Source organism: Chlamydomonas reinhardtii, chromosome 3 (genome assembly GCF_000002595.2).
Source record: "Chlamydomonas reinhardtii strain CC-503 cw92 mt+ chromosome 3, whole genome shotgun sequence".
NCBI lineage: Eukaryota > Viridiplantae > Chlorophyta > Chlorophyceae > Chlamydomonadales > Chlamydomonadaceae > Chlamydomonas > Chlamydomonas reinhardtii.
The window spans coordinates 3,227,068-3,248,375 of record NC_057006.1 but is presented as its reverse complement, the minus strand read 5'-3'; the positions used below and the strand labels follow the sequence as shown (position 1 = coordinate 3,248,375).

At 64.9% G+C, this 21,308-nt stretch overlaps 4 protein-coding genes across 4 annotated transcripts; 2 read left to right on the top strand and 2 right to left on the bottom strand.

Moving 5' to 3' along the window:
- Positions 1-4: 4 nt before the first annotated feature.
- CHLRE_03g165700v5 (uncharacterized protein) lies at positions 5-8,331 on the bottom strand. Its single transcript, XM_043060785.1, has 18 exons — positions 8,231-8,331; positions 7,277-7,618; positions 6,877-6,977; positions 6,455-6,566; positions 6,092-6,174; positions 5,654-5,758; positions 5,330-5,414; positions 4,867-5,019; positions 4,484-4,601; positions 4,225-4,313; positions 3,768-3,820; positions 3,463-3,506; positions 2,938-3,109; positions 2,398-2,486; positions 2,008-2,149; positions 1,608-1,699; positions 1,140-1,224; positions 5-827 (listed from the first exon to the last, which is right to left on the bottom strand). The coding sequence occupies exons 2-18, from the start codon at positions 7,311-7,313 to the stop codon at positions 645-647; spliced, it is 1,743 nt and encodes a 580-aa protein (XP_042925914.1). The 5' UTR covers positions 7,314-7,618; positions 8,231-8,331; the 3' UTR covers positions 5-644.
- Positions 8,332-8,489: 158 nt separating this feature from the next.
- CHLRE_03g165650v5 (uncharacterized protein) lies at positions 8,490-10,766 on the top strand. The gene is made up of 5 exons (XM_001703310.2): positions 8,490-8,658; positions 8,744-8,846; positions 8,967-9,048; positions 9,473-9,551; positions 9,770-10,766. The coding sequence occupies exons 1-5, from the start codon at positions 8,623-8,625 to the stop codon at positions 9,926-9,928; spliced, it is 459 nt and encodes a 152-aa protein (XP_001703362.1). The 5' UTR covers positions 8,490-8,622; the 3' UTR covers positions 9,929-10,766.
- Position 10,767: 1 nt separating this feature from the next.
- CHLRE_03g165600v5 (uncharacterized protein) lies at positions 10,768-14,639 on the bottom strand. Its single transcript, XM_043060784.1, has 5 exons — positions 14,185-14,639; positions 13,628-13,744; positions 13,313-13,377; positions 12,971-13,105; positions 10,768-12,749 (listed from the first exon to the last, which is right to left on the bottom strand). The coding sequence occupies exons 1-5, from the start codon at positions 14,462-14,464 to the stop codon at positions 11,907-11,909; spliced, it is 1,440 nt and encodes a 479-aa protein (XP_042925913.1). The 5' UTR covers positions 14,465-14,639; the 3' UTR covers positions 10,768-11,906.
- Positions 14,640-14,739: 100 nt separating this feature from the next.
- On the top strand, positions 14,740-20,615 carry CHLRE_03g165550v5 (uncharacterized protein). Its single transcript, XM_043060783.1, has 6 exons — positions 14,740-16,990; positions 17,606-17,773; positions 18,449-18,592; positions 19,067-19,159; positions 19,662-19,769; positions 20,091-20,615. The coding sequence occupies exons 1-6, from the start codon at positions 15,011-15,013 to the stop codon at positions 20,211-20,213; spliced, it is 2,616 nt and encodes an 871-aa protein (XP_042925912.1). The 5' UTR covers positions 14,740-15,010; the 3' UTR covers positions 20,214-20,615.
- The last annotated feature ends 693 nt before the right edge of the window (positions 20,616-21,308 follow it).

Genomic DNA, 21,308 nt, shown 5'->3' with positions numbered 1-21,308 from the left:
GCGTCTCTCTCAGTGGTTACATCAGACACAATTGATAGCGAGATCGTGCGTCAGCATGCAGAAGCCCGCACCCCTGACACCAACAACAACCCAACCCGCCGCGCTTTGACGACTGCGTATGCGGCCCAGCTTCAACTCAGTGCTGTGATAAAGGAATGGTGCACATGCCCGACGCACTAACCGAACTCGCATTGCGACAAATAAGCGCGCACGCAGCTTGCTCAGTAGTCAGGGGCACACGTACTTGCTTTGCAATAGCGCGGCTACCGCCAACTTCTCCCTCTCCCTCAGGCTCCTGACAACCGAACAAACAATGACGCGCGCCACGCAAAGGCTTACTAGAATTAAAGGAGCTGCAAGCAATGGACGGCCCCGCAGTGTGCATGTATGCACCCCGCCCCCAAACAGCAAATGTCCCAACTATTACGGTAGCCCAACCGGTACTCGGACACATGTGTGCCCCGGCGTATCCCCAAGAATATACTACCCCGTGCGTTCGCTACCTCCCTTGCAAGTAACACCACTCATCGTCGCCTGTCCACACCTCCTCACAGCTCCTCCTCACAGCTCCTCCTGCTCTTCCTCCTCAACAACGATCAGCTTCCTCCTCCTCCTCCTCCGCCTCCTCCTCCTCAGCCTCAGCCTCAGTGGCCGCCGTAGCCGGTGGTGGGCGGCTTGCGGCTGTTGGCCGCCGCCACGCGGCTGCCCCACTCCAGCAGCTCCTTGCTGCAGTCGTCACGGTGAGTCACCACCATGATGAAGCACAGCTCGCCGCGCCGCTGCACAGCCTCGGCCACGGCGGCCTGCAGCTCGGGCTCGGTGCGGGCCTGCGGGTGTGTGGGGAAGCACGCGCGTACATTGGGGTGTGTGGGTGTAAATACCAGCCCAAACTAAACCAAAACAACGAAAACGAGCGGAGTGCAGGCAGAGGCGTTAGTTGCAGTGGCGGGTTTGACGAGACACAAGGAAGAACGGAGGATTCGCAATGCGATTCATAGGCAGCGGATGTGATCAGGGCAACGTACGGAACCGATATCTGTGTGTATGTATATGTGTATGTGTATGTGTGTGTATGTAAGTGTGTATGGTGGGTGGGGATACCGGTTGGTTCAGCCACCTCTCTTGAGGGCTGCGCTCACCTCGGCGGTCCACAGCTTGCCCTGGCCGTTGTGCAGCGCGCGCACCATACCGGGGTAGTCCCAGTTCTTGATCACGTTGTAGGGGCTGTGGCAGGGTGTGTGGGTGGAGGGGAGGGGAATGGGGGAGGCGGTTGCAAAGATGGTTGGAAGAAGCGGTATAGAATGCACTGAAGACTGCAGACTGCAGGGGGCAGTCGTTTACAAAGGGGAGAGGCAGGCGACGTGCACAAATTGAGGGAGGTAAGGGAGTGGCGCACGGGCCCGGGCCGGGCTGCGGCGGCGGCTCCTGTTGTGCCGCCTTCATTTTTTTTGTCCAGCTCATTCCCCCCAGCACACGCTTGGGCTCCCTGCCGCATCCCTGCCGCATCCCATGCGCCGTGGCCACCACACCGCCACGCCACAAGGCACGCACACACCAACACACACATATCCACACAAGTTCAGGCACGCTCACACGCGCCCACTCACCCGTCGTGGATCTCCACCTCGATGGTGTAGCCGCCGTTGTTGATGAGGAAGATGATGGGGTCCAGGCCGTAGCGCAGCATGGTGCTCACCTCCTGCGGGTGATGGTGTGGGGAGGTGGTTGGTGGTTGTGGTGGTTGTGGTGGTTGTGGTGGTTGTGGTGGTTGTGGGTGGTGGTTATGGAGATGGTGGTGGTGGTGGTGCGGGCTAGGTGCCCGAGCCCAACGAGCAAGGGGATTGACGTTTCAGCAGGGCTGCCCCGGGCTGCCCTTTGACGGCGGCGACGCTCGATGACATGCCGTACACCGTTCCACTGCTCGGCACTGCTCCCGTGCAACACCCGCCCGCCTTCCCAACCGCCCACCAAACCGCCCGCCTGCCCCCCCTCACCCTCCCTGCCCACCTGTGCGGTCATCTGGAAGGAGCCGTCGCCGATGCACGCCACCACGCGGCGGTCGGGCGCCGTCTGCCGCTCCGCCACGCCGTAGCCCAGCACCGCGCCCACACTCCAGCCAATGGAGCCGTAGCGCATCTGCAGCTCGTACCTGGGGGGCGGCGGTGGGGGATGGGGTGGCAGGTAAGCCGTTCATGTGGACAACGGGGCGTTCAAGTGACATGTACAAAGTGGTGGCGGGAGTGTGGGCGGGCATTGGGGGTTGTGGAACAGAGGCGTTGGCAGGCATGAAGCAGCACCGCACGCGTGGCCCTGCAGGTCTGCATTGATACACACACAAGAACCCTTGCTGTGCTCTACACAGACGCACACGCAGCTGCCGCCCCCCCCTGCACTCACTCGCAGCCGGCGGGCAGCTTGAGCTTGAGTGTGTTGAACCAGGAGTCGCCCACCTCGCTGATGAGGCTGGTGGAGGGAGTCAGCATGTGCTGGGGGAAGGGGGAGGCAGTAGATGGGGCGGGGGGTCACAATCACGATTGTTTACGAAGGGGGGGTAGATGGGGGCGGGGGGTGAGCACGCGTGTGTGGAAAGATATGAGGGCGGGGGGCACGGGGATGCGGGAGCTTAAAAGGAGCGTGCCTCGTGCCTCCGCGTGGCGTGGCAGGGCAGGGGTTGGGGCAGGAGAGCTGCGAGTAGTGCATTGGTGCCAACTTCCTCCAGTGCCCGTGCATGTAACATGCCTCGTGTTACTCCGCAAACCAGCAAACGCCACATCCAATGTTTACCCCCACGCCCATACGCGCGCCAACCCCCCCTCCTCACCACCCTCCAACACCGCCCCCCAACCCCTCGCTATCCCTCTAAAGCCCCCACACTTCCTTCCTAGCCCCCCCACCCACCCACCCATCCCCCCCCCACCCACCATCCCACCCACGCACCTGGATGTGTTTGAACAGCACGTTGGTGCGCAGCAGTTCGCCCTCGGCCTGCGGCGGCGGCTCCGAGGGCGGCAGAGCCATGCGCTTGTAGATGACGTGGCCGGTGTCGTTGGGCGCCACCCGCTTGGCCAGGGCCTCCAGGAAGTCGGTCATCACGATGCAGCCAAACGTCCTGTTCGGTTGGTGGGTTGGTTGGTGTCAGTTGGTGTCAGTTGGTTGGTGGTTGGTGTCAGGTGGTTGTTGGTTGCAAGTTGGATGGTTGCAATTGGTGGTGCAAAGGATGCAAAAGGGTTCCAGGTGTCCATGGTGTGGTTAGAATGTATGATGGCATCAGTAGCGAGTTCGTTGGCGTGACAGGTGCGATTGCAGAGGCAGGGAGAGAAGACACGGCAGGAAGGTGGGTGGCAGGGGCGCAGGGCGGCGGGCTAGCACCGTATGTATATGTACATGCAGGGCGGCGGCTAGCGCCGTATGTACATGTATGCACGCACGCACGCACGCATGTGTCATATTGTGATCACTCACGGTCCGTTGCCCAATGTGACGCGGTTGTTGTCCACGCGCAGCATCTGTGTGCGGAGTGTGGTGTGGCGGGGTCGTGTGGCGGAAGGTTGGAGGCATTTGCGGAGCAGTGACACGCTTCATGCCACGCAGCGGCCTGAGCTTCCTAGCGGCGGCGGCGGTGGCCGCGGCAGCATGGGCGCGGCTTGTGCCCTCACACCTTCACCCTCCGCCCAGCCTCCCCCAAAGGCCCCGCTCTCCTCGCTCTTTAGCATTCGGTTCGATTCACTTTGGGCTGGTGCTTACAACCCACCCGCCCGCCGCCTCACCTTCTCGGGCTTGAGCAGCAGCGAGTAGCCGGCAGTGGAGTAGTCCGTCCACACTGGAGGGGCGGGTGGGGAAGAGGGGTGAAAGTGGAAGGGGGTTGAAGGGCGGGGGATCAAGCGTGGGGGTTAATTGGGTTCGCCCGCCCACCGCATCACATCCCAGTTCCCTGCTGGGAGGCGCCCCGCACACGCTGCCGCTGGGCCTGGGCGGCGGCAGCGGCGGCCTGCGCACAAAGCCAGCCATCCCGCCGCGGCCACCATCTGGCACACGCTTTTCGGTCCCCTGCCCGCGTTTATACCAGGACTTGACACACAAAACGCCTGCGCCGATTCCGCCCCTCCCATCACGCCGCCCAGCTGCTGTGTGCACGCTCCCGCTTCTGCCCACCCTCTCGCCCCCGCCCGCCCGCTGCCGCACCTCCTCCCACCCTCTCGCCCCCTCTCGCCCCTGCTGCCGCACCTCCTCCCACGCACAGCACGATGTCGCTGCTCTCCACCACCTCGCACACACACGGCGTGGACACCGGGCCCCAGTACATGCCGATGTACCTGCGAGATAGCGCGTGCGCGCGAGCGTGTGTGTTCATATGTGCGTTTTTTTGTATCTATCAGCATGTGAGACACCCCCTGGTTGTGCCGGCCGGGGAGCTGTTACTCTTCCTGCCCTCTCCCCCTCCCCCTCTCGCTCCCCTCCTCTCCCGCACCCCCCCGCCACGCACTGCTCGTGGTCCTCGGGGAACATGCCCTTGGCGTCCGGCATCACGGCCACGGGGTAGCGGCTGGCCTCCGCCAGGGCCAGCATCGCCTTGCGCGCGGCGGGCGGGCGCGTGCGCACGCCTGTGCGCGCGCGGGGGCGTGTGTGCATGGATGGGCGGTAGGCGACGCGGTGTATATGCATATGGGGATTGTTGTTGTTTCCACCGATCCCAGGAAGCAACGGAGCCGCAGCCTGGCGGGTGAGCTGCACAACCCCAGCCCCTCAAACCCCCCAGCCCCCATGCCGCCTCCTCCCCCTCCTCCTCCTCCTCCTCCTCCTCCTCCTCCTCCTCCTCCTCCTCCTCCTCCTCCTCCTCCTCCTCCTCCTCCTCCCCCTCCCCCTCACCCGCCAGCAGCAGCGGCTTCACGCCACCGCCCAGCCACTCCACCGCCGCCTCCACCGCGGCCTCCAGGCTGGCGGCGTTGGTGTGGGAGGAGGCCAGCGCGTACGGCACCGGGGGGCGGGCGAAGCTGGGGTGGGTCAGGTCCGCCAGGTTGCCTGCGGGTGCGTGGTGGTGGAGGGAGGGAGGGGTGGTCGTGGGAGGGGTAGGGAGTGGGTTGGGGTCGGGCCGTGGGTCCCCCGTGTGAGCTGCAGGACAGGATATCAGACGCGCGCGCGCGCGCACGCGCAAACACACATGTACACTGACACACACCCACACCAACACACGCACACACCTTCGCGTTCCCGTCCCGCAGCTCGCTGCTGCTGAGACCCACAAGGCCCGCACACGCCCGGTCACCCACCCAGAGCGACGGCCCCCCCATCACCCGCCCCCCTAACAAGTACCAAGTCACGACACACTCACATGCCACCTCGATGTACACGGGCTTGCGCTTCAGCATCGCCTCACTGATGGCCGTATCCAGCAGCATGTGCGCGTCCTCGATGTGCTGAGAGAGAATTCAGGGTGTGATGACGATTGGGACCTATTTTGTTGGGCTCGGGCATACGACTTTCCCTCCCTCCCTGCCGCCCCTGACCCTTCCCCCAGCTTGTGCGTTGTGCTGCGTTGCCGTTGGGCTTGAGCACATGGAACCCCCGCCCCCGTACACCCATTCACCCACCCACCCACCCATCCACACACACACACACCCACCCACCCACCCACCCACCCACCCCACGCCCGCACCTGGATGACCACCTGGCAGCAGGTCACCTCCCTGAAGGCGCGCAGCTGCTGGCCGTACTCGTTGGCGCCCGTGGTGTGGTGCAGGATGCGGTTGGAGGCGTGGTCCTGGGAGGGGGTGGGGGAGCGGGGGACTGCAAGGTTAAAAACATTGGGGACAGGATACAAGAGGGGACAGCAGCAGGGGGGCGCGGCGTATGGGAATGGGAGGGCCCCGGGTGCCCGGCGTGAGGTGGCGTGAGGGGCAGGGTGTGACACGCACGGCACACGTGCCCTATGCGTGCGGCATGCCCGCCACCCAAACCCTACACCATGTCGGCTGTTCGGCGGGGCTCTCAGGGTCCATTGGGGCCAGGGGTCGACCAACCAGCCCAACCCTACATACACAACCCTTAACAGCCCGGCCTACCCTGACTAGACGCACACACACCGCCCGCCCACCTGCGAGTTGGGCCCCCCGCTGATGACGATGAGCGGCAGGTCCTCACTGTAGGCACCGCCCACAGCGTTCAGGGCGGAGAAGCCTGGGGGGCGTGTGTTTCGCGGGGGGTGGGGGGTGGGGAGGTCATGTGCGGATATCAGGAAAGCCCAAGGATTATGTGTATTGAGTGCGCGTGTGTATGTGTTGTCTTCGGGTGGGGTAGAACCCGAAACCAGCCCCAACAGAAGCGGTTGTGGGGAGTGCATACGGGTTCAGCAGCAGGCAGGTACAATGCGAGGAGAAGGGAGCCCGCGGGTCGTGTCAGTCACAGGCCCTCCAGGCAGTCACTCATGACTCCGAAGCGGCGGCGCCGGCGCGCTCACCTCCCACACAGAAGGTCACGCACAGGCAGCCCACGCCGCGCTTGCGGGCGTAGCCGTCCGCCGCGTAGCCCGCATTCAGCTCGTTGCAGCACCACACCAGGGACAGCTCGGGCTGAGGGAGCGGCATGGGTGGGTTGGGTTGGGTTGGGTCGCGGGATTGGTGGGTTGGATTGGAAGAAGAGAGGCATGCTGGCCGGTGGGAGTGGAGCTTCCTCACACCTCCCCAGACCTCCTGACCCCCCGCCTGTCGCTGTGCAGCGCCCCAAATTGGCTCAACCCCCTACCATGCTTCCAGGTCCTCAGCCCACAGGCTGCAGTTGGGACCGGAACAAAGTAACCTACCCCACCCCTCGATGAACGACTCGCAAGCACACACACAGCACACACATTACACACACACACGCCCCACACCGCCCCCGCACCTGCTTGAGCAGCTGGTCCAGCAGCAGCAGGTTGAAGTCGCCGGGCACCGCGAAGCAGCTGGTGCAGCCGATCTCAACAAGCCGGTTGGCAATGTGCAGGCCTGGAGGGGGCGGGGTGGCACAAGGTAGATGGGGGAGGGTTGTCGATACCGGTTCAAACTGAACCGAACCCAATGCAGAAAGAGCGAGGAAGATAGTGTGGTCTGTGCTCTGACGACGGAGGGGGAGATAAGGGTGGGCTGGACCCGGGGGGGCGGGCGGCAGACAGCCCCACAGCCATACACGTCAAGTCTGGCAAAACGCCTGCCACGTCGCCTGCTGCGCAGCAGCGAGCCCCGCTCCCGCGCCTTCCCCCAGAACCCACCGACCACACATTCCACCACCCACACCGGCGGCTCACCGAGGTTGGCGTCTGCGGGCGACACGGTGGTGGCCATCGCGCTGCTCGTGCTCTTGGCCTTGGCCTTGGTGGCGCTGGGCTGCGCCGGTGGGGACACCGCGTGCGAGTGCGGCGAGCCCTGGGACTTCAAGGCGCCCGGCTGCTGCTGCTGCTGCTGCGAGGGCGACTGCTGCGAGTGCGACTGCAGGACTTGCTTGCCGGGCGAGAGGCCCTGGTGGTGCTTCGACAGCGGCGACGGCTGGGACTGGTCGACGAGGCGGGTGTCGCCGCGCGGCGCGGAGGCGGCGTCGGCGGGCAGGGACGCGGCTGCGGCGGCCGCTGCCTTGCTGGTGACGGGGCCGGCTGCGTCGACGGAACCCGTGGGCGTGCCCGAAGGATAGTCCATGGCGGGTACGTGTGTTGCGGGGCCCAAGAAAGGAGGGGCAAAGCGCGAGGAGGGAGGAGGAGAAGGAAAGGTAGGGAAAGGGGAAAGGAAAGGGGAATGGGCAGGGAAGGAGGAGGCGCGGTGGTGAGGCGAAAATGTTTCGAAAAGGCCAAGTCGGTGGCGTTTGTTGCAGACGCGCAGCGCCAAGGCTTGATGGGCACAATGATCTGTATTATATGCATGCGGGAGGAATGGGTCGCACGTGCTTGCCCGCCGGGGGCGGGGCCGACGGGTCCGCGACCCCACGGTTGGGTTTTGGGGCCCCCGTTGGCTAATAGTGTCATCCCAGCTGGATATCGCGTCTGTCGCCAGGCATATGCACGCCGCCGATGTAAGACAAGGTCTGACTGCCGCGCGACACGCACGTGTGCTGGGCGCTTTTGTCCGAGCATCATCATGTCAATCAGTCGAGACCAGGATTCCCAGAACTTCAGCCGGCTGATTCCCACTACTCCCAGTGTATGCCCCGCTGACGAGGATGGCACTAGCAGCACCGACATGGCGAGGACTGGCCGGAGCTCACGACATACCGGAAGTGTTTGCGAACGCCACGCCGGTTGGAGCTCGGAAACTATAGCGTTGAAGCTGTTAAACCTGGTTCGCGAGGTTGCGTTGGCCAATGAAAGTAGACTTGTATTTACTGCAGAGGGTTGCTTTGGCGCAGGGGGTCACTGAGCGTCTTGAGCCGGACGGGCGGTGCACCAATCAGTCCGGCATGAAACATGGAGCCCAGTCTCGCGTGGCCGATTAGATTGGTTTACGTTTCTCATATTCTCATATTACATGTGCAAGGACTAACATTTGTTTACAGCTTTCGTAATCGACCACAGCCCCGGTCAACGCGTTTACACGTAGACCCCGACTTGCAGCGCGCCAATAGGTGCCTTCCAAGCCTTTAACAAGTTTATAGTACCAGAGGATCATGGGGATAGCTTGTGTAGCTTTTATCGGGCCCCAGGTGTGGCATTATCTCGCAAGCCCTCCTTTAGCTTTGGCCTTGGTAAAGGCCGGACCCGCCATACTTAACATGGCTCCACGCGCAGAACAACCCCATGTACTTGCGGAGCATCGATCCCGCCAGCGACGACCTGTACATGAAGCTGCACTATGTGATTCACTGCGCGCTTGATGCGGTAGAGGAGAAAGGTGCGGCTCATCTATGCTGGGAACCCCAGACTGGCTTCCCTCGCAGCGTGCGAAGGCTGGGGCGGGGGTATCAGTATGCGTTGACCTTCGACGTGCAACTGTGCGGCGTAACTTGCGCAGTGCTGCTCAAGCGAGGCCCAGGGGACTCCCAGGACGCCTACCTGGGGCTGCTGTATCCCACAGAGGATTACAAGGTGTACGGGTGAGCACCGGGGGGGGGCGGGTGTAGGAGGGGAGGGCGCCACGAGCACGCCGCGCGTCGGGGTGGCCAGTGCAGGGGCTCGCGTGCCTGAAGAATGGGCATGACACGGTACCTGTTTGAGGGTTGCCAGCATGGGGTAACAGCATGTGTGCAGCAAGCGAGTCATTACGGGATGTACATGGCGGAGCCGTGCGTGCAGTGCACATCCGTCCTTGCGCGGCTGTTGCGCACACGGATCAAGGCACAGGTGCTCGGCCCTCCTCTGTAATACAGCCCAGCACACTGAGGGTCAAGTCCTGGTAGCCCTGCACCACCCTGCACTCTGTGGCTGGTTCCTTGGTCTTGGTCAAGTCGAAATTGGATTATGGGAATGGCCTGCCTCCGATCCATGGCCCCCTGCTGCCCTGCTTGCGCACCGCCGCAGCTACCTGACCAACACGCACGTAAAGGTGCTGCTGCTGCTGGACGACGAGGGCGCAGTCAAGGACGAGGCAGTCATGCGGGTGGGTGCAAGGCAAGGCCACAGCCATAGCTGCGGTCGCAACCGCGGCCGCCGACGATCTATCCTCGCCATGCGTGCTCCCCTCTGCCTGCCCTTTCCGCGCGTGTAGAGCTCCTGTCCTCCTTCTCCACGTCGCCGGATGCTACGCCCACCTTAGCCTCCTCCTCTCTGCCTCCCTCCTAAACCAATCATGTATGGAACCCCCTCCCTGCCGCCCAGGTGTTCCGGCGACTGCACGGGCTGTACGTGGACACCGCCTCCAACCCCTTCCACAAGTTCGGCCTGCCGCTCAGCTCGCCGCGCTTCGACGCCGCCGTGGACGGCGTGGTGTCCATCTACCGCGGCGCCGGCGCCTCCCAGGGCGGCTTCATGACCTGAGCGGTGTCAGCGCCCGCTTCCCGTCCCCGCATCCCCGGAGGAGCGGCCCCGGGGGCGGATTACACCATACCCGGGCGCTGGAGCCCGGCCTCGTCCCCAAGCCGCGGGTGGGCTCGGCGCGACTGCCGAGCTAGTGTGGATTGAGGATTTGGACAGTGGAGTTGTGTTGAGAGCGCGGCGGAGTTGTGCGGCGGCGGTGTTGGGCGAGTCACCAGGAGTGGCGAGTCACCAAGAGTGACGGGCGGCCGCTCCCTGTCAGCGCAAGCGCAGCGCAGGGGCGGAGAGCAAGCCGCCGGTGCCGCTCCTGCCGCTCCCGTGTGCGGACGTGCTGGCCAGCTTCTTTATCGCCACCGCCACTCCGCCTGGCACGTGCCCTATGGACAGCTCGCCTATAGCGCGCCGGTTCCAGTGCGGCGCTGCAGCAGTACGCCTCCGCCGCGCCCCGCCGCTCCGCACATGACACAGCATGCTGGACAGGCTGCAGGACCCCCCGCCGCGGCGCCCACGTCGGCGCTGTAGGGACAGCCGCAACTGCCAATCCAGCCTGGCAAGGGGACCCACATCACACGTGCACAGGCGATCCTGACTGGAGCGATCCGATCCTGGCACTTGCAAGTACGCTGTGGTTGGGGCAGGGGAGTCATACGCGTCAGTCATACATCTGAGCCCCTTTTGTGCGACGTGCTGCTGTGTATGTCCGATGGTGCCATGTGCACGGAGCAAGGCGTGTTGGGCGTGAGCGAGGAGCTGCGTCCACAGCTGGCAAAAGTCTGAGAGCACAGTCCGTGGCTTGGAAGGGTTGGGGTCACCGGCCCAGTAAGTGTAAAATGGAGAAGAAGACTTGCATGAATGCAGTAGCGAGGAACTTTTGCCCGCATGCGCACCGGCACCAGCTAACAACACTTGTACCGTACACTCAGCCATACTATTCATGGGAACATGCACAACACATGCATCGTACGGCTCCTAACGCAGCAGTCAGCCACTGTCCACTGACTGCTGTCAGTCTGTCACAGACTCACTCCAGTGCTACCGGCGACCGGTGCACCCGATGCGGACAGCCCCACAGCCAGCAGGTGATGAGATAATTCGGGTCATGTCACCGCAACGCACCGCGCCACCACAAGCCGCAGCAGACAGCAGTGCAGCACACGAACACCCTGCATGCCCTCCACCTGGCCGCAACGGGCCGCAACTGCGTGCTCGCCCAACAGGCCACGACACGACCCTACACGACACACCCGACATGGAACCGTTTTGTTGGGGTAGGGAGGCACACCAGCCCACAGACGCTTACCCCCCACATCGCACAACATCAACGCATGCAGGCGCAGCGGCCACGCCGACGCTCCACACGCCTCAGCCTCACGCGTGCAATTTTACGGATCAACCACTGAAAGCACCTGCAGTGTCACACGTGCATCTGGGCATGGCGTCAGCACATACCGCACCATCCCGCACCGCCCGTCCAACGCGATCACCAAGACTGCCACGCCTTCCGCACCACATGCATGAAGCCGTCACGAACCCTCTGGTTTGTGCCGTGGTGGCTCATGTACAGCGCGATCAGTCCGTCATCAGCCCCTTCCCTCAGCTACCGTACCGCACAGCACTCAGCTCCCACGGCACCCATCGTACAATGCGGCATGCTCGCTCACGGCGCCGGCAATCCTGCCTAAACACAGCCATTTCTGCATATATAACAACAATCAAGTCTGCATGTTGTGGAGGCGCGCCCCTGCCGTGCTCCTTCCGATGACTGCACCGGAACATCAAACAATTCTCCTTAAAGCTGCTGAATTACCTCACGCCCGTCCGCTCTTCCGGATTCCTGTCTTTGTTACATTGAAAAAATACCCGCCGCAGTACACAACCATCCAATGCGCGCCGCCGCCCGAGCGCTGCGGCCTGTTTAGACAGCTAATGGCCTTCGCAATCCGTCACATCGCATCTGTCACCCGGCACCAGCGGCGCTTGGTCAACGGCCGCCGCCGGCAGCGCCGCCGCCACTGCCACTGACGCGCAAGCCGTGGTGCTGCTGCGGCGGCACCTCAGCACTCAGCTCCGGCCCCGCTCGAACCCCCGCCGCCGCGCCCGGCGGCTGCAGCAGCGGGTAGGACGACTCCACGTCCGCCGGTCCGGCCACGCCGCCTGCCGCGGCGCCTGCCGCACCCCCACCCGAGGGCCTCGCCACCGCCACCGCGGGTGCTGCAGCTCCTACTGCTGCTGGCGGCGGGTGGTGCGGTAGCGGCGCTTCCCCTGAACCCCAGCGTGTCGCACCCGCTTGCCCCGCGCCGCCTGGCGACGTCGCCCCAAAGGGCGGCGGCGGCGGCCGCTGCGGCACCGCGCCGACGCCCACGCTCGGCGGCACAATCCGCTCATCCACCACCAGCGCCACCGGCACAGCCGGTGCAGCAGCAGCAGCGGGGCTTGCCGCCGCTGACCCCGCCCCCGCCCCTGGCCCTGACGCCGCCGACGCCGCCGACGCCCCCAGGCCGCTTCCCGCCGGCGACAGCGGCCGCCCCGCACTGGCAGCCCGCTTGGTCGCCGAGCCCGCCCTAGTCACCACACCCGCTGCCCCTGCCCCTACCGCTGCCGCGCCAGCGGCAGCGGCACCCGCGGCGCCGCCGCCGCTTCCCCCGTTGCTGCCGCCCCCTGCTCCTGCTGCTGCCGCCGCTACTGCCGCCGCGGCAGCTGTCTGCTCGAACCCGATCTGGGTCATGAGCCTTGAGTCCACCACCGCCACCAGCAAGGGGATATCAACCACGGCAATGCCTGGCAGCGGCACACCCGGCAGCGGCCGCTCGATCACCACGCCCGTCTGCAGGCGGGGTGTGTGGGAGAGGCACGGCGGATCAAGAGAGAGAGGGGTGGCACAGGCGGGGGGCTGGCAGTGGTGTCGTGCACACTGACTAAAGCCCTCGCAAGCCAGGGCCCGTCCAGGCTGCCTAGCCACTCACCACTGCCACACGGACACGCACACCACGCGCACGTCCTACCGCGCCCTCTCCCCTCCCCTCTCCACCCTGCCACGCCACCCACCACAAGGCCCGCTGCCGGCTGCCGCGCCTCCACCATCTGCGCCATCTGGGCATTGGCGGCGTACGACATCTTCAGCTGCCGTACCAGCCGGTACGCCACGGCGCTGTGAACAACCGCCAGCACCGCCGCCGCCGCCTGCAGCGGAAGGCGGGGAATCAAAATTGAGGGGTGGGGGCGGGTGCAGAGGAAACGTGCCAGGGAATGAGGAGAGGAGCTGGAGTTTGAGGAGGTGGGGTTACGGCTGTAGGCAGGCCGGCCAACTCTTGAATGGAAACGACTGCACCCCCGGCCGTCTCGGTCTCTAGGGAGTCCCCGCCCCCCTTGCCACGGCCCCCGGCCCACCATGAGGTAAATGACGAAGGCCAGCACCAGCAGCACCAGCAGAGCCAGCCACGTCACAGCGAAGCCTGGGCGGAAGGCGGCAGGCGTGTTGGGGGCAGAGGTACGGCGCAGGGACCCCGGCGCAGGGACGTCGGCGCAGGGACGTCGGCACACAGGCCGTCGGCACAGGGGCCTCGGCGGTCGCAGTGGTGCAGACGCGGCAGCGGAGCGCCCCAGCTTTCGCCGTATACAAGCACTATAAACGCCCCGGGTTTCCGCCCGTCAGGCCTCAAGGCCGCAAACAGCCTCGGTCGCGAGCCTCCCTCCCGCGCGCACCTATGTTAAGTCGGTGTAGGGCGCAGCAGGTGCAGGAGTCGGAGGAGGGGGTGTCGCTGTGCGGCGTGCGGTAGCAGCACACGCGCGGGTTGGGCCACTGCACGGACGCGATGATGCCTGTGCGGCGTGTGGGTGGTGGTGGTGGGGGGAGAGGCGTTGGGTAGGTCAGGAATTGCGGTGCAGGTGAGGGTGAGCGAGGGCGCGTGTGTACGTTTATGTAAGAGAGGGTGGAAGTTTGGGCCACGATGTTCGTTGGGTGTCGGGGGTGGAGGAGGAGCGGTTTTGGTGCACACACATGGCGGGCCGGGGTTGTGGGGGTACATAGTTGCCGGGAAGGCGGGGAAGACGGGGTTGTGACTCTACCCAGGGGAGTGGGTTGGGCGGCCCCCGGGGGCGTGGCCAAGCAACAATCGTTTTGCCCTGGACTCCCAATTTAACACGTGACGTCGGGGAGGGACTGGGATCGTGGGTGTGCGCGGTCACGCCCGTCGTCCGTGCACTGGACCAAGCCAGCCTGTTGCAAGTGGTCTGCTCGTGCTCGAGTTGTCAGCCCTCACCTATGATAACCGTGGTCACGCTGCTAAATACAAACAAGCCGAACAAGGAGTACAGCGCCAGCGCTCCAGTCACGCGAGCAGCGTCCCTGGAGTCGCCCCCGGAGGGCGACGGAGAGGGCGTCGTCCCGTTCCTCGTCTGCAGTATCTGGCGGAGCGGCTGCTGCAGCTTATCGTGGCCTTCCCATTCATCTATATTGAATGATGCTGGCCCTGCGCCTGCGAGGGCAACTGCCAGGCAGCTCATGAAGCCCACGACCAGTAGGGACCGTCCACCGACCATTGTCGCGACTGCTTCTGTTGTATGGAAAATATAGAGCTCCTACTGCTGACAGTAGAGAGGATGTCCCCGAGTGCGGACGGGCAGAAACATGGCGACCAACCAAGGCTGTCGTTAGGGACTAACGAGCCTTTGACAATACTAAGATACAATTACAGGCAACTACTGCTGTTTGTGCTTCATATTCAACGCAAAACCGCGGCAGTCAAGTCATGAAGTCAAGTTTGTGCCCCAATGCACAAGTGCCACGCGAGAAATCCAGTGTACAACTTTATCACACCGCAAATATCCAAGAAACACACATCCCTAGCCGCAGAAAGCCTTGAATTGACTTTGGTGTTGCACTCTTTCTGCGTTGCAGCGTGGCCGCTTGAACTGTTTCATTAATTTTGTAACGTCACTATCTTCGTCGTGTATGAGGAGGCGCAAATAACTGCGATACGTGCAGGCTGCCGGCCGCCCCTTGGTTCAGCGGCTAATTGGCTTTGCGACGGCCGCAGAGGCCAGTGCAGCTGAACGCGGTGATTTGCAAGCTTGAAGGCTTGGGCCATGCGGCCGGCCGCGTCGGGACGACCGGGCAGCGCGGCGCTGGGGTCGCTCGACACCACTGCGCCACGCAGCTTGGCTGCGGCGGCGGTGCGTGCGGTCGCAGTTGCGCTCCCTGCACGTGCGCTGCCGGGAGCCAGCACGTCTGCCTGGCGAGCAGATGCCCGGCTGCAGACAGCACCGGGCTCGCGCGCCCTAGCATCCTCCCGGCGGTCTGCAAGTGCCGCCGGCGGCTTCAGCACCGCAGGCCCTGGCGCCGGCAGCGGCCGCCGGCGTGGGGCTCCCCTGCGAGCTCAGCCCGCCGGTGGCGCCGAGCCCTCCGGACCGCCGGCCACGCCAGCACAGGCCGCAGCCTCACAAACACCAAGCTCACAGCGACAGAGCCCGGCGGTGGCTGCGCCGCGCAAGGCGTTTGGGCCAGAGCCGCCGCCGCCGCCGCCGCCGCCGCCGCCACAGCCCGGCGCCCAGGCAGCAACGCCACCGGGCGCGGCGACGACAGCGGCGGAGCCGGCGGCGGCGAAGCGGGGTCGCGGCCGGCCTCCAAAGGTCGCCGCCAGCCCCCAAGCCACCGCTGACAGCGGCAACAGCAGCAGCAGCAGCAGCAGCAGCAGCGGCCCTACTGCTGCTAGCACCCCCTCAGGCCGGCGCAAGCCCTTCGGGCCCGCACCGCCGCCGCCGCCGCCTGCCGCCACCGCTGCCCCCAGCGCGGCTGCCAGCGCCGCCGCAGCTGATGCGCTGCAGCTTCCGCAGCTTCCCAGTGACCCCCGGGACCTCAGCGTGGATGACATCCTCGACTTGCCCATCCCCGAGTCCAGCGGCGGCGGCGGCTCCAGCGGCCGCGGCCGGGGCCGGGGCCGCGGCGCGCGCGGGCGCGGGCGTGGGCGTGGGCGACAGCAGCAGCAACAGCAACAGGAGGAGCAGGAGCAGGTGGTGAAGGCGGCAGAGGCGGCCTCTGGCCCTGCCTCTGGCTCCGGCTCCGGCGGCTCCATCTCCGCAGCCGCCGCGGCGGCCGCCATCGCCGCTGCCGCCGCGGCGGCGACGGCGGACGGCGCCGCCGGAGGCGATGCCGACGGCGATCTTGACCTTGACGCCGCTGCCGCTGCCGCTGCCGCTGCCGCTGCCGCCGACTTTGACGCTGACGCTGACGCTGACGCCGACGCCGTGCCGGACCTGGCTCAGCTCATGGCGGCGCTGGGTCTGTCGGACGAGGCCGAGGCACTTGACGAGGACGAGGGCGGCGGCGAGGACCCACAAGACCAAGACGCCGGGCCGGGGGCCGCGGACGGCGACGCCGAGGGCGGCGGCTACGGCGACGGCAGCTATGATGATGACGGCGAGTATGACGCGGATGAGTTTGAAGAGGCCAGCCGGATGCTGGAGCAGCTGTCGGGACTGGATTACGACCAGCTGATTGCGCTGGCGGGCCGCGTAGACGCGTCGTCGGTGGTCGCGCGCGCCTTCGAGCGGGCGCGCGACGGCCTCATCCCCCAGGTGGAGCCGGAGCTGTTCAGGGAGGGCGGCAGCGGCAGTAGCAGCGGCAGCGGCAGTGGCAGTAGCAGTGGAAGTGGTAGTAGCATTGGGGGAGGAGGCGGCAGTAGCAGCGGTGTGTTGTCGGGCGTGGGCGGCGGGATACCGCGCACGGTGGACGTGTCGGCGACGCCCGTGGCGCCAGGCGGCGGCGGCGGCCGCCAGGCGGCGGCGGGCGCAGCTGCAACGCCCGTGGAGGCCGAGCTGGTTGGCGTCGATGATGACGAAGAGGAGGAGGAGGACGGGTATGAGGACGAGGACGAGTATGAGGAGGACGAGGACGGGGAGTGGGAGGAGATGGACGAGGAGGAGGAGGAGGAGGGGGAGCGGTGGGACGTGTCGGAGGCCCAGCGGCTGCTGGCTGCCAACCAGCGGCGTGTGGACCTGATCGTGGGGCTGCTGGCGGCGGCGCCGGGGCAGGAGCTGGAGGCGCGGCTGGAGGAGGCGGAGCAGGAGGTGGGCGGCGGGATGTGTGTATGTGTGTGGGGGGGGGAGTGGGCGGGATGTGGGATGTGGGACTGGGACTGGGAGTGAGATGTGGGAGTGGGAGCAGGTGGGGGGTATGGCATTACGCCGCGTGCGGGCGTGTGCTGTGTCAACTAATCATTTGCGGCAGCTACCATCACCTCCGCCTCCTGGTGACACCCCACTTCGCTTACCTGACTGGTACCTGTACTCGGTACTGCCTTCCCTGCCTAACCCAATCCCCGTTCGTTGGGATCGCGCATCTACCCCCCCCCCCCCAAACACGCACACACGCACACACATACACACACGCACACGCAGGTATCCGCAAGCAACATTGGTGCCGCTTGGGCGGGCTTCGTTTTGTTGGTTTTTCAAAAACACACACATACACACACACACACACACGCGAGCACACACACAAACACACACACACACACACACACACACACACACACGCAGCAGGTATGCGAGGTAACTTCAGGTGACATCCGTAAACCGTCGCTTTGCTGCATCGCATACACTGTCTTTGCGCAACGTTTTCCTTGTGCTCTTTAACACACACACACAAACACAGTCTCACACACACACACACGCAATGCGCAGGTGGACGAGCAGCTGCTGGCGCTGCTGGAGCGGCGCTACGCGGCGGGCGTGCGCATGGGGCAGGAGGGGCCAGTGCTGGAGCGCATCGCGGGCGTGTTCAGGGCGCTGAGGTACGCCTGGGAGCGCCGCAGCAGCAGCGCCGCGGAGCGCCTGTTGGACGACGTCCTGGTGAGGGAGGCGTGGCGTGGAGGCGTGGCGTGGGGGTGGGGGTGGGGGTTGGGGTGAGGGAGGCATGGCGTGGGGGTGGGGTTGCAGGGATTGGCACTGAGTAGTGTTGCGAAGTAGGGAGCACTTGGGGTGGGGGTGGGGGTGGCGGCGGTAGTTTGTTCCAATTCCCATTGACCGGACCAAGGCCCAGAGCTGTTCAGGTTCACAGAGCGCGGGGGAGGTTTGGCTTAAGCCTGTATCGTGGGGGTAGGGGAAGGGGGGGAGAAGGGGACAGACACCGCAGAGGCCGTAGGAAAGTGGGTTTGTAGGAGAACTGCAGCCGCATATGTGGGGGTGGGGGTGGGGGTGGGGTAGTTTGCTTGAATAGGGGGAAAGGTGAGGACACCGCTGATGCCGTAGGAAAGTGGGTTTGTAGGAGCTTTTCAGCATCAGCCGCCGCCCACCTCCCGGCATGCCGCCTGCAGCTGGAACGGGCACTGCACAATTGCTCACGTCCCTCCAACCACCGCATGAACCCCCACCGCCCGTCCCGTCCCCCCCCACTGTGTACCTTTGTACCTGGCTACGACTTCACTTCGTAAACTTAATGCATGCAACCCCCCCCCCCCCACACACACACACCCCACACCATACACCGCCCACCCCGCCCCACACACCACACCGCCCGCCACACAGGACATCCTGGCTGACACAGCCCTGCAGCCCGACCCCGACCGCCGCCGCGCCGACGCCGCCGCGCGGCTGCGCAACGCCTTCACCGGCGGCATGCTGGATGTGGACGTGTTCACAGCGGCGGAGGCGCTGGCGGAGGGGAGGCAGGTGCGGTGTCAGGGCGGGTGGGCGGATGGGGGATGGGCGTTGGAGAAGGGCGCTTGAGTTCTTGAGCGCAACGCGTACGCGTATGCGCCATTCTTAGAAGGCCGTGGGCTTGGGATGCAGCGGGCTCTCGGTAGTTTGCGCGATTTAGGAGGCGGGGATTTTGTCACATGGGGTTTTGTGCTGCAGCGGGCAGGTCGCGCCGGTTCGGTGCGCTGTGCGATGTCACGAATGTGTGTCAGGCTGGCGGCTGTCCGACACGACTCCTCACAACCCTCGGCACCGACACGCCCCCTACAACCCTCACACACACACACACACACACACACACACGCGCCGCACACACACACGGCCGTAATTCTGCATCGCATGCACTGTCCTACGCGTAATGTTGTCCTTGTGCTCTTTAACACACACACACACACACACACACACACACACACACACACACACACACACACACACACACACACACAGGCGGCTGCGGAGGCGCTGGCGGGGGAGCAGGTGGTGCTTGAGGAGTTCAAGCAGGAGACCCTGGGCATTTTGAACAAGGCGCAGAACATGCAGGTGAGCGCTTGAGGGAAACCGGGCGGGAGGGGGAGTGGGAGAGAGAGAGCCGGGGCGTGGGGTTTTCAGGGTATGGGGCGTGTGTGAACGTGTGTACCGGGAGCAGCAGGTGCAGGCGGGTTGGGCACGGGCTGCGGAGGTTGATGGCGATGGGTTCGAATGTTCGATTTGGGTAGGGTTGGGGAGGCGGTTGGGGAGGCGGTTGGGGAGGCGGTTGGGGAGGCGGTTGGGTTGGATCCCAATCGCGGGGAGCAGCACGCCAGGGAACGGAGCGCTGGGTCCACGGCGCCAAGAAGGCCCTCCCGGATTGTGCACACACAAACTTACAACACACACACGGCACGCGGCACACGGCAAGACCACCGCCGGCTCCTGCCCCTGCCGAGTGTGACACGCCGCAGCGTAACGCCCCCACGCGCCCCAACGCTCCGCCGTGACCCCCCCGCGCCGTGACCCCCACGCGCCGTGACCCCCACGCGCCGTGACCCCACGCCGCATGCAGAACAACACGGCTTCGAGTGTGGCCGCCATCCTGGAGGAGTGTGAGCGGCTGCGGGCGACCGACCCCGCCCAGCTGGACAGCAAGGAGTGGCGGGACAGGCTGGAGCAGGTGGGGGCCGGGCGTGTGTGGGTACGTGCGTGCGTGTGTGGGTACGTGCGGGGCAGGGCGTGTGGCCTCTGTGGGCTCTGGCCCCTTTATTTGGCCTGCGCTGCCCAGTGTTCCCCCGGGCCCTGTTGCGCCCCCAGGTGAAACCCCTTCCCCTGCCGAACCCCCTCCCCTTTCATTGCCTTCTCGTGCCCTCGTAACCTCATTCTGCCCGCCACCCCGCCGCCTCCGGCACCGCCGCCCGCCGCTGCTGCTGCCACCCCGCCGCCTCCGGCGCTGCCGCCGCCCGCCGCCGCTGCTGCTGCTGCCCTGGTCCCGGTGCAGGTGCGGCTGGCGCGGCAGGCCCTGTCGCAGCGCGAGGCCAGCATCTCGGCGCTGCAGGAGGTGGTGCTGCTGACGCGAGCCATAGAGATGGAGCTGCTGACGGGGCGCATGCGCGGGGCGTAGTAATAGTTGATTGCATGAGGCATAGCGGCTAGCTAGCGCGCTGTTAGCAGCCCCTGGCTGTTAGAGCTTGGGCATCTGGGTCGGATTGAGCGGATGCATATACATGTGATGACTGACCACAGCGGTGGTCTACACGCGTGTGCAACACTCAGCGAGGCTTGCGGCCCTGGCTGGTATACATGTTGCGATCGAGTGGTGATGATAACCTGGTTTGGACGTTGGAGGTCTGGTGCCACGCGTTTGTGCCACTATGGGGCGGGTTGGATGGAGGGCTGCGCGATTCTGTTGTGATTTCCGTATTCCCAGACTTGGCACAACAGATTCTGTATTGGCTGCAACTGTGGTAGCTGCAATATAGATAGGCTGCAATGCGGTGCCACCTGGTAACTACCTGCAAGCCTGCAACACACGGAGCACCGGCAGCAGCAGGAGCATGTACGCGCGGCGACGCATCCACTTATGCACCTTCCATGGCGCACTGCTTGCGGCCTTGCGGGCTGCTCAGCAATCGGCCCAATGTGCGTGCACATGGTGTCTGTTGCAACAGCTGCGGGTCTCTCTTTCACCTACCCCGGCCTGACACACGGACCGGCACCGGGCACCCGGACCCAAGCAACACACACAACCTGCTCACGACACACGGCCAGTTACCCGGCCGCCGCAGCCTCTGCAACAAACAGCCCCTGATGCACACGCACACTGACAACAAATCGACCGCTGCCGCCCATTTGCTGGGGTGACGATTAAAATCCGCTACAACCGGGTGCCAACCGACGCACCGCGACAAATAAACTGCACATCCAACCCCGGCACTATCTACTAGCTGTCTAGCACCGTACGTAGTAGCTAGCGGCAAGCTGCAGCAGACATGGCGCGGAAATCCAATCAGTCCGCACTTGCCGTACGTACGCGGCCGCGGCCTGTTTAGAGTTCCACATACACGTGCGTCTGCGAGCACGCACGGCGGGCGCAGAGCTGCAAACTTCCACTGCCATTGATTGATTGGGACCTGACAGCTTTGCCGTTTCATCGTTTCCCGGCCTTGGGTGCATGCATGCGGCTGCTCTGTTTGTCTCCCTCCCCCCCACTGTCCCA

Excerpts from the sequence above, each read along its gene's own strand:
- CHLRE_03g165700v5 (XM_043060785.1), bottom strand. The coding sequence starts at position 7,313 with ATGGCCACCACCGTGTCGCCCGCAGACGCCAACCTCG. Across the intron at positions 5,020-5,329 it reads CGTGTACATCGAGGTGGCAT|GCAACCTGGCGGACCTGACC; the intron begins GTGAGTGTGTCG and ends ACGCACCCGCAG. Across the intron at positions 1,225-1,607 it reads GAGGTGGAGATCCACGACGG|CCCCTACAACGTGATCAAGA; the intron begins GTGAGTGGGCGC and ends ACCCTGCCACAG.
- CHLRE_03g165650v5 (XM_001703310.2), top strand. The coding sequence starts at position 8,623 with ATGGGGATAGCTTGTGTAGCTTTTATCGGGCCCCAG. Across the intron at positions 9,049-9,472 it reads GAGGATTACAAGGTGTACGG|CTACCTGACCAACACGCACG; the intron begins GTGAGCACCGGG and ends GCACCGCCGCAG. Across the intron at positions 9,552-9,769 it reads AGGACGAGGCAGTCATGCGG|GTGTTCCGGCGACTGCACGG; the intron begins GTGGGTGCAAGG and ends CCTGCCGCCCAG.
- CHLRE_03g165600v5 (XM_043060784.1), bottom strand. The coding sequence starts at position 14,464 with ATGGTCGGTGGACGGTCCCTACTGGTCGTGGGCTTCATGAGCTGCCTG. Across the intron at positions 13,745-14,184 it reads CGTGACCACGGTTATCATAG|GCATCATCGCGTCCGTGCAG; the intron begins GTGAGGGCTGAC and ends CACGCCGCACAG. Across the intron at positions 13,378-13,627 it reads CCTACACCGACTTAACATAG|GCTTCGCTGTGACGTGGCTG; the intron begins GTGCGCGCGGGA and ends CCTTCCGCCCAG.
- CHLRE_03g165550v5 (XM_043060783.1), top strand. The coding sequence starts at position 15,011 with ATGCGGCCGGCCGCGTCGGGACGACCGGGCAGCGCGGCGCTGGGGTCG. Across the intron at positions 19,160-19,661 it reads ACAAGGCGCAGAACATGCAG|AACAACACGGCTTCGAGTGT; the intron begins GTGAGCGCTTGA and ends CGCCGCATGCAG. Across the intron at positions 19,770-20,090 it reads GGCGGGACAGGCTGGAGCAG|GTGCGGCTGGCGCGGCAGGC; the intron begins GTGGGGGCCGGG and ends GTCCCGGTGCAG.